The 10680-nt window shown below is 43.0% G+C and overlaps 1 protein-coding gene across 2 annotated transcripts in view; it reads right to left on the bottom strand.

Annotated features, from left to right (window-relative positions):
* Window positions 1–974: 974 nt before the first annotated feature.
* Window positions 975–10680, bottom strand: part of DMC1 (DNA meiotic recombinase 1) — a 44935-nt gene continuing 35229 nt past the window's right edge. For both annotated transcript variants that reach the window (XM_050917591.1, XM_050917586.1), the window contains exons 10-14: window positions 8606–8679; window positions 8370–8484; window positions 7436–7496; window positions 2418–2534; window positions 975–1845 (exon numbers count right to left, since the gene is read on the bottom strand). In XM_050917591.1, coding sequence (XP_050773548.1) covers window positions 1776–1845; window positions 2418–2534; window positions 7436–7496; window positions 8370–8484; window positions 8606–8679 — 437 coding nt within the window. In that variant the 3' untranslated portion in view covers window positions 975–1775. The remainder of the gene's footprint in view (window positions 1846–2417; window positions 2535–7435; window positions 7497–8369; window positions 8485–8605; window positions 8680–10680) is intronic.

Genomic DNA, 10680 nt, shown 5'->3' with positions numbered 1-10680 from the left:
GGGAGAATCTGCTCTCCTTTTTGCAGCCTGCCCTGATCTTGGCATTTTCAGTGAGGGCTAACCTAGGCACACTGGGTCACAGGAGCAAAATGGGGCAGTAGTTGGAGAGATAAGTTGGGTCAAGGAAGGGTTTGTTGAAGATGGAAGAGACTAAAGCATGTTAGTATTGTGAGAGGAAAAAGCCAGAGGAGAGCAAAAAGTTAAGAGTAAGGGAGGAGATGAGTATGGGCATGAGGGAGATCAGAAAATGTGACTGGATGCAATCACTAGGGCAAGTGGAGAAGTTAGCAGAGGAAAGTGAACAAGAAACGTCAGCATCCCTCACAGGGAAGAAGCAGGAGAGAGTAGTAGGAGGGGAGGGAGGAAGAGAATGCAAGCCAAGGGGAGGGGGAAGGTCATATCATATTTCGTCAATTTCCTCTTAAAATAATGTGTTGATGTGTGTTCTTTGTGGGCCATCCATGAGACTGTGGACTCTCTGCAGCTTTGTGCTCAAGGTACTGTCTCATAGGCTCCATGAAGTCTTTTATCTTGTGTTTCATGAAGTTTATTATCACTAACTCATCACCTAGTGCTCAGTCTCTTCTTTGTACTATATTGAAAAGTGGTAAAAAATATACACCTTCCTAATATTTTCTAAGAGAGCAATTGCTGTTATTGCCACAGGGATATTATGTGATTGTGAATGGGAAGAGAGACAGTCCACAAGATAATGTTGCTTATTAAAATGTTCTTTACTCTGAACAAGTTTGGAAACCACTGGCTTAGAGCAAGTAGAGAAGAAGGGAGTGTACTATGTTGCTTTTGTCTCATTGACCTATCTTAATAGCGTTGTCAGGCACCGGTTAGTCCCATCCCATCCGGCTCTCCTTAGTTGCAGGGAGGATCTCTGCAGCTTGGGACCCTCATAGATAACTGAAGTAAAACGAAAAATTGAAGAATTCCCCCCCCCAAAAAAAGTGTTAAACATATAGTGTTTCTTTATTTTTAAAAAATATCTGAAGCATTATAATGTTGGGCTATATCCCATTAGTTCACTCATGCAAATTCTCACAACAAAATCTGTGAGACTACTCACAGAACCAGGATCTCACTCAAACTGTGCGTTGGCTGTATTGCACACAAGCATAAAGAGAGATGTTTTAATTTAGCATTTTTCCTAGATATAAAAAATAGACAACAGCTTTAAATATTCCAAAACAAAAATACAGGCACTTTAAAAACAAATAAATAATCTAATCAAGATTTCTAAAAATCTTTTCAAGCAACTACCATTCCTCTACTGTCAATGAAACATTAGGAAGTTCACCCATTCTTCTCTCTCTTTCACTGCACTTTCCCTCTGTCTGCTAGTTACTCATTATTTTTTAAAGACTGTGTTTCAATGCTGTTCCATTCCATGCCAATATAGTCTATTCCAAAGACATTCCTTTCCCAAGAAACCATAAAAAGTGCACATTAAGCCCATGTGACAAAACAGCTTTGCTTCTCCTGAACCAGAAGGAAGGTATTCCTTGAATAAGTCACATTTCTGTGCTTTTTCAACTTCTGGCTGCTTGAAAGATCATTTTAAAATAGCACTAAGGTGAACCAGGAACTGTTAAGATTATTGAAATATGATACCTAAAAAGCTCTTCCCGGCATTCTTTTAATTTTAAGCTTTCCAAATTGTGTATGAAAAACACTAAGTAACCAAGGAGTCAGACCTTGGATACCATGGCTTCATCTGAGGTGCATGGGCTGTTTTCAAAAGGAGATTTGCACCAGTTTTCCATCTACTCTTTGGCATCCCCAATCCCTCCAGCAGTTATTGCAAATGTAGCTTCATTTTCAGGCATCTCAGGGCTGGGAAAAGAAAGAAGCAAGAAAATGGCTGTTCTCTGTGTAAAATGTAGTCATGATGCAGTAGCCAAGATTTTATCAATTCAAACTAGGTAGAATACCTCAGAGCTCATATTCTTAGTTGTAAATTATAGAAATTATCCAACAGGATTTATTACCAAAAAGTTCGAAATCCACCCCTGTGCAGAGGATAAACAGCAAGTCCATTCACCACTTAATTTTCTTTTAAATGTTTCAAAAATAAAGACCGGAATGAATTGCACACACAATTGCATATCTTTTTGTTTAGATTTCCTGTTTGGAGTGGTTTCCAATTTTTTTTTATGTGATGTGGCAGAACCAAACAAAGCTCCTGTCCAAGGCTGGCGCAACCCATTAGGCAACGCTAACATTTGGGGTGCGGCAACCACGGCGACCGTATCTTCGGCCACCCTGGTTGTCGGTGGTATTTTGGGGGTGGGACCTTCCGCCGCCTCCATCAGGGGCACCATTTTGGGGTGGGACCTTCTGCCACCTAGGGTGCCAAAAAAGCTGGCAGCGCTCCTGCTCCTGTCCCACAAAAGAGAGTTGTTTACCTGTCATATATCTTGGCAATACGCAACTCCCCTCTTCCCTTCCGCAAACTAATCCTTGTGGTTGAAGCATGAGCAAGGATGTGGCCGCCAATGGGCTTCTTAGGGTCTGCCTGAAAACTAAATTAACAAAAAATAATTATTAAGTTTCTCTTGGTGAATTCCATAGGCTAACAATCATGATAAATCGTCACACAAGGCGTGATTATCTCAGATGAATGGATGTGTAACAAGAGGGTTTAGCTAAGGGGTTGTCTATACTTAAAACAATCCAGTGGCACAGCTACACCACAGCGGTTGCTCCACTGTAGTGCTTCAGTGAAGATACTTCCTATGCCAACAGAGAAGGTTCTCCTGTTGGCATAGGTATTCCAGCTCCGTAAGACAGGAGAATTCTCCCATCGATCTAGTACTGTCTACACCAAGGTTACGTCAATTTAACTGCATTGCTCAGGGATGTGAATTTTTCACAACCCTGGGGCAATGTAGTTATACCAACCTAATTTCCTGTTGTGGACCAGGTCTAAGTTTTTACTACATTTATGCTCTTAGGTGTGGTTTTCAAAAGTGCTTAGTGTTGGCTGAACTCTGCTCACATGGACTGCAACAGGCGCAAAGTTAGGCCAACACTGAATGTTTTGAGAAATCCCACCCTTAATCTTTATACCTAAACTGGTTCCACAACAATTCTGCTCAAAATTTTCAACATTTCTTGTGATATGTTTTCTAAGTTCAACCCATGGCGAAAGTGGCCATCATGACAGACAGGGCATGGACAATGAAAGGAAAAGAATTTAAAGACTCAGAGAAACCCATGAGTGTAATTTGTGAATGATCTGTTGGCCCTTTTTGACCTGAGTGGCTAGTCAAAGTTCAGGGCCTGGGGTTGTCTCAGTTGGAAGTAGAAATTGGTGGCATCTAGTATTTTCTTTGATTTACAAGTAACATACAAAATCCTGCTTCTCCAAATGCTGGACAAATAAAGAACAAATGGAGCACTTTCTTAGCTTACAACCACAAGCCTCCTTAGCCAACACCAAACCTAAAAGCTCTCTCTCTAGCTTTTTTCCAGGTTCATATACAGTGCTTACAGGCTACTGCTTCAATTTCTTGCTTTTTGCCTCTGTCTCTCTCTCAGTTCTTCTCTGTTCTCTGTTGCTGAATGTTCTGCCTTCCCTCACATAGCTATCCGACTCAAATATTTACAAGACAATGGACAACTCTCAGATATCCACCCCAAATACTTCACCCATAATAATTTTATACTTAACAACAAATACTTTGTCCAAACCACGGCAACTAGGATGGCTCCTCAATACACCAACCTCTTCATAGGCCACGTTGAAGAATATATGGACAAATGCACCACGAAACTAATGATACAGCTGACATATATCGATGATATTTTCATCCTCTGGACATACAATTTAAACTCCCTCACAGATTTCCACGACAACTTCAACAACCACCCCCTGTCCATTAAACTCTCTCTGGATCACTCCATCACTAGCATCAACTTGCTGGACACCATGACCAGCCTCAGCAACAGAACCCTACAAACAGCTATATACAAGAAAGCCATGGATCACCACACTTATCTTCAGATCCTGTAACCACCCCAAACATACCAAGAAACCTGTTATCTATAGCCAGGCACTCAGATACCACAGAATATGCTCTGAGGAGAATGTCCAGGATATACACATTAACATACTCAAAACCGCCTACACCAAAACAAGGACACTCCACCAGAGAAGTAGATCGAATCATGGAACTGCCCATTCAACTACCCCAAGAAAATCTGCTTCAATACAGAAATAAAATCCTCTCTGACCGCACACTCCTAGTTGTCACCTACCATTCCATACTGGAAACCATACAGAGTATCATCAAACTACAACAACCATACTCAATGGGGATCCTATCCTGAAAGAAATCTTTACTGGACCCCCTCTTCTGGCCTTCAAACAACACCTCCAACCTCTCCAAACTCATCATCAGAAGCAAAAACTCCCCACAGATTAGGACACACCAACTCAAAGCAGTACCAGACCCTGCCAGAACAACAGATGCAAAACCTGCAGACATATATCCACTGCTGTAATGATCAACAGCCCCCACAACATGTTGTAGGAGCAGCAGTGATCTGTATGCTCTGTATAACCTGTATGTTCAAAAGGTCCGTGTGGCGGTGCGATGACTTACCGGCGTGGCACCTCCTGCTGGTTGTCTCAGGAATTAGCTCTTCCAGCCCGGAGCGCCCTCTGCAGGCTGGTGTCTCGCCTGCCACTGGCCTCATGTCCTTCCCAGACCCCGGTGCCCTTTGCCCAGGGGGTTCTGCCCACCACAGTACCCCCTCACTCTGGGTCTCCCCTCCCAGGGGAACCCCCAACCCCTTATCCCCACCTTGCCTCAGTGGCTATTGCCAGTCTCCATTTAGCCCCTGCTAACTGGGGCAGACGTCAGTCTGTAAACCACTCATCTTCGGCAAGGGAGGTTGGACCAGCTGCCTCTGCCTATTCCTGGGCTGCCCCTCTGCAGCCCTAGTACCCTTTTGTGGGCCCTTAACTCGGCCTGCAGCCTGGGGCTTTGCTAGGCTGGAGCTCCCAAGCTTCCTCTGCCCTTTCCCAGCACTGCTTCACCCCAGGTGAGGATAGAGAGAGTGTGCATTTGGGTCCTTGTGGCCCACCGCCCCCTATAATGGCCTGCTGGGCCCTGATTGCACTGGCTACAGCTGTGGCTGCTTTCCCAATCAGCCCAGCTTTTCACCTTCCACAGCCCTCTCCAGGGCTGCTTTAACCCCTTCAGGGCTGGAGCGGGGTGACCACCCCGCTAGTCTGTTACACGTTCCCCCCGCCCTTTTATCTCCTCTCCCTCATTGAATACCTGTGAAGTGGCTTTCCCCCTCCTCTTCCCTTCTAGAATGCTTGTGGAATGAATTGCTTGAACAGCTGGAAGATAAGAAGAGCTCCCAGGTAGACAAGGTGTCTGGGACTCTAATTAGGCAGCGCTCACACACCCAATGTATGGACACTGTCCGAGGTGGAGTGTGACCAACCAGACGTGGTCAAGTCATCTCTAGTCGCAGGTCATGAGGAGCAGGTCCTTAAGAGGGGAAGAGGCCATGTGCTCAGCAGTGCACTCTCAAGATTGTACCTCCTGTAAAAGCCCTTCACCCGGAACGCGTGGCTAGTGGTTCACTGCATTGCATTCCATCATGCCTCGGGAAGACTTACCTTCCTCGCATCATCCATCGTTGCCCTGTGGGACACTTACCTTGAAGGATCCTGACATCTCCAGTGCTGTGCCTGTCCTGGGAGCGTGAGTATGTGAGTGTAAGTGTGACCTCCTCTCCCCGCTTCTTTTGAGCTTAGCTATCAGTATAATAAACATGCTGCTTTCCGCCAAACTCTGGTGGGTCATTAGTCCTCTCTAAGCTTACTAACTGATCCAATTTCAGGTAACATTCACCTACCATCCCACACTGGAAACCATACAGAGTATCATCAAACTACAACAGCCATACTCGATGGGGACCCTATCTTGAAATAAATCTTTACTGGACCCCCTCTTCTGGCCTTCAAACAACACTAGATGACCTCCTGAGGTCCCTTCCAACCCTGATATTCTATAATACCTCCAACCTGTCCAAGCTCATCTTCAGAAGCAAACTCCTCACAGACCAGGACACACCAACTCAAAGCAGCACCAGACCCTGCCAGAACAACAGATGCAAAACCTGAGGACATATATCCACTGCTATAATGACCTCCCACAACACAGCTTTCAAGATACATGTGTCCTACACATGCTTATCACAATTTATGGTGTATCTCATCCAGTGCACTAAATGCCTCAATAACAACTGTGTGTGTGAAACCAGAGGATCACTACACTCTTGAATGAACTCACACAGAAAAATGATAAAAGATAAAAATAGCCTATCGCCTGTGGGTGAACACTTTTCACAAAGTGATCACTCTATGTCTGAACTATCAGTCCTCATCCTCAAAGGAAACTTGCACAACACCTTCAAAAGACGAGCCTGGGAGCTTCAATTCATAACTTTACTAGACACTAAAAATCATGAATTGAATAGAGGCACTGGATTTATGGTATTTGTCTTTGTATTTAGCTGTGATACTCCGAGTACATTTCCCAGACCTGACAAAGAGCTCTTGTGTAAGTTCAAAAGTTTGTCTCTCTCACCAACAGAAGTTGGTCCAATGAAAGATATTACCTCACCCACCTTGTTTCCAACCCCCACACCCACATACACTAAGCGATACTTAGTAAAACCCCTATGCTCACAATCAGTCTGCATTTCTGGGCATGTTCCACAGCCATCTTTTGTCTTAGGTGGGGAGCTTCTGATAACTCACCTAACAGTTATGTTAATTGAAGAGTGCATTCACGCCCAATCTTAAAGTGTCTTGTGATCGATGCAGTCAGTACCTCTCAGGTCATGCTTACACTACCACTTATGTCTGTAAAATGTTATGTTGCTCAGAGGAGTGAAAAACACATCCCTGAGCGACATAAGTTTCACTGGCGTAAGTGGTTGCATGCACAGCGCTATGTCAGCGAAAGATCTTCTCCCACCGGCATACCTACCAGTGCTTATTGAGGTGGTTTCATTATGTTGACAGGAGAGCTCTCTCTCATCGGCATAGAGTGGCTACACAAGCAATCTTACAGCAGTGCAGTTGCATTGATACAACTATGCCGCTGTAAGCTTGCTAGTGTAGACATGGCCTCAACAAATCACAGCCCAGTACTAAACCTGTTTAAAGATGTAGGGTGCATCTTCACACCTGTCAAGTATCAGAGGGGTAGCCGTGTTAGTCTGGATCTGTAAAAGCAGCAAAGAATCCTGTGGCACCTTATAGACTAACAGACGTTTTGGAGCATGAGCTTTCCCTGTGCTTGCCCTTCCCGACAAAACTCCATTTCCCATATCTGTTAAGTGTTTAATGCAAGAGGAGAAGTTTACAAAAAAAAGAGAAGAGCAAGTGGCTTACGTCATAGTTGCTCCTGGATCAGCAGTCATCTGATTGGTCACAAACACAGCCACATTATATTCTGCAATAAAGAACAATATAAAGATCTAAAGAAAGGGGAATATATCAAACTAGAATTCATGTATATTATCCTATGAGTGTCACAAGGGAGACAGACAGGTCCAGCACCCCTATCACAAACAACAGAACACTCCTGCCTATCTTTCTGATGGCCTAGACTAATTAGGGATGGAATTTTTAAAAGCGATCAGAACTGGCTTAATTCTTCTTCCATTTGAACTTAGTGGGAGCAGAGTTAGGCCAGCACTGAGCTCCTTTGGAAAACCCATCCTAGAAGCCTTTTTTTTTTAAATGGCTAACTTTTTAAAATTTATTGTATGGAAAGTACCTCTCCCACTCCCTTCACCAATTGTAGTGAAACATTCAAAAAATGGGGGAAAATGTAACTTCCTACTCAGCTAGTAATAAACTATCACAACATTCCAATATTGCTGGTAGACTGTGACAACGGGTAAGTCAGTTTACCCCTTCAGCTTCTGTTTTTCCTTCCACCATTTGTCTTTCTTGTCTATTTATACTGTAAATTCTTCAAGGCAGGAACTATCTCTTACTATGTTTGAACAATGTCCCAATTCTCTCAACTGGGGCTTCTACGTGCTACTGAAATACAAATAAGAATAATTCTGAGACGCTTCAGAATGTTGAAGAATCCTGGAGGCCAATTAGTCAAACTGAAGTCACATGATTTCTAACGCATTTTTGTATCACATTTTTGTTAGTAGGTTGTGGTTGTGTAAGGCAAGGAAAGATTCATTGGGTAATGTTTACCATTAAATTCATTGGGGCTACCATGTGGTAATGCTGGGTTACCAACAACTGCCTTTTCACAGTAGTACCAATACATTTTTCACTTTTCCTGCAAGGTCCCCACTACCTTCTGAGATTTTCTGGAGCCTTGATAGCATCTGAGCAAGTTTCTGTTGCCGTTCAGCCAGCTCCCCACGGCCACTGAAATCTACACGGAAAAGCGCCATTATGGAGTCAATGATCTGCATGGTAAAGATACAAAATAAAATAAATGTAGTGAAAGAAAAGGAAGGAGCAAAAGAGAAAATTATCCTGAAAGCATTAAGCTGATGCAGAAGAGTAAAATTACCAAAAGGCTCATACCAATAGCTTGAAGATTCCAGCTTCCTCATGAAATTTGGCTGCTACGTAGTCAAGCAACTCCATCTGATGTTCACCTGGTGGGAAGTATAGTGGGAGAATGAAATTAAGATCCAGAAGGAACCAAGGTGTGAGGTAACACTAAGGCCAGGTTTACACTAGAAACTTTTGCAGATGTAGTAATGTCAGTTAGGGGTGTTGGGCTTTTTTTGGCTACATTTTTATGCTGGCAAAAACCCTAGTGTGGACACAGTTATACCAGCATTATTTCATTCACGGCATCAGTATAAGCTATACTGGCAAAAACACGTTTTGTCAGTGTATGTGATGTCTACACTAGGGCCAGGACTACATACAAACTTTTGCTGGCATAGCTTGTCAACCAGGGGTATTACTTTGGCCAGTATAGCTTATTTTGCTCTAGGGACCTGGAATAAGCTATCCCTCAAAAAATTCAATTTTGCCAATGTCATAACTATAAAGGGAAGGGTAACAGCCCTCCTGTATACAATACTATCAAATCTCTCCTGGCCAGAGGCACCAAAATCCCTTTACCTGTAAAGTGTTAAGAAGCTCAGGTAACCTGGCTGACACCTGACCCAAAGGACCAATAAGGGGACAAGATACTTTCAAATTGGGGGGTGGGGGGGCAGAAGGCTTTTGTTTGTGCTCTTTGTTTTTGAGGGTGTTCGCTCTTGGGACTAAGAGGGACCAGACATCAATCCATGTTCTCCAAATCTTTCTGAACAAGTCTCTCATATTTCAAACTTGTAAATAACAGCCAGGCAAGGCGTATTAGTTTATCTTTGTTTTTTCAACTTGTGAATGTTCCCTTTGCTAGAGGGTTTATCCCTGTTTTGTTGTAACTTTGAAACTAAAGCTAGAGGAGGTTCCTCTGGGCTCTTTGAATCTGATCACCCTGTAAAGCTATTTTCCATCCTGATTTTACAGAGATGATTTTTACCTTTTCTTTTTAATAAAATCCTTCTTTTAAGAACCTGACAGATTTTTCCATTGTCCAAAGACCCATGGGTTTGGGTCTTTGATCACTTTGTAATCAATTGGTTATGACATTATTCTCAAGCCTCCTCAGGAAAGGGAGTGCAAGGTCTTGGGGGAATATTTTGGGGGAAGAGGAACTCCAAGTGGTCCTTTCCCTGTTTCTTGTTAAATCACTTGGTGGTGGCAGCATACCAGGTTTTAACCTAAGCTGGTAGAAATAAGTTTAGGGGGCTTTCATGCAGGTCCCCACATCTGTACCCTAGAGTTTAGAGTGGGGAAGGAACCCTGACAGCCAGTAAAAGCTGTGTCCACACTAGGAGCATCTTGCCATGACAAAATACAAGCATAGCGATACTGTTAAAGTGCTCCTAGTGTAGACTTGGCCTAACTCTTAAGGTGGAGGCAAAGGACAGTAAACTGAGGGTTCATAAGCTATGCCCTATGTATTCCATGGCTGCAGAATTTTCTATAGAGCCCACCACATGCATGGAACTGTGCATTATATCAGTTTTCATTCTTGAAACATTAAGTTCTTGGTGTTTAAGGTTGAAAAAAATACAAAACAATTTTAAAAATGTAAACCAGCGCAGTTGAGAGGTGTGAATTGCCTCATTCATATGAAATTAGCTATGAAACCTAAGATGACAATTTAAATGTCAACATTGTTTAGTATTTCACTGCTAATAGTTTTAGTAGCAATTCCAACTAATGTGTTTACCCCCCCAACAATGTACAACTGCCTCTCATGCCTCTGCAGGTTCCAAATGCTCCCTATCCAACTGCCAAAAGCTTCAACTTCCCCAAGACAATTTCTACTATGAATCAGGACACGATTTTGCAGAACAGTGCAAGTGGAGGGACAAAGTGAAATGAATTGACTATCAAATTCATTAGCACAAGGAATATTATACTAACTGCATTATTAGTTTTCATATTTAACTCAATAAAAACTTCCATTTTAAAAATTTACCTGAAGCTGCCACAGAATTTTGAGTCTGTTGCACCACAGTGCTGCAGGATATAGAGGCCTTGCCACATAGTGCATAGGATCATGCCTATAAGGTTCCATTCACAAA

This window comes from Gopherus flavomarginatus, chromosome 1 (genome assembly GCF_025201925.1).
Source record: "Gopherus flavomarginatus isolate rGopFla2 chromosome 1, rGopFla2.mat.asm, whole genome shotgun sequence".
NCBI classification, from domain to species: domain Eukaryota; kingdom Metazoa; phylum Chordata; order Testudines; family Testudinidae; genus Gopherus; species Gopherus flavomarginatus.
This window is presented reverse-complemented; position numbering and strand designations above follow the sequence as displayed.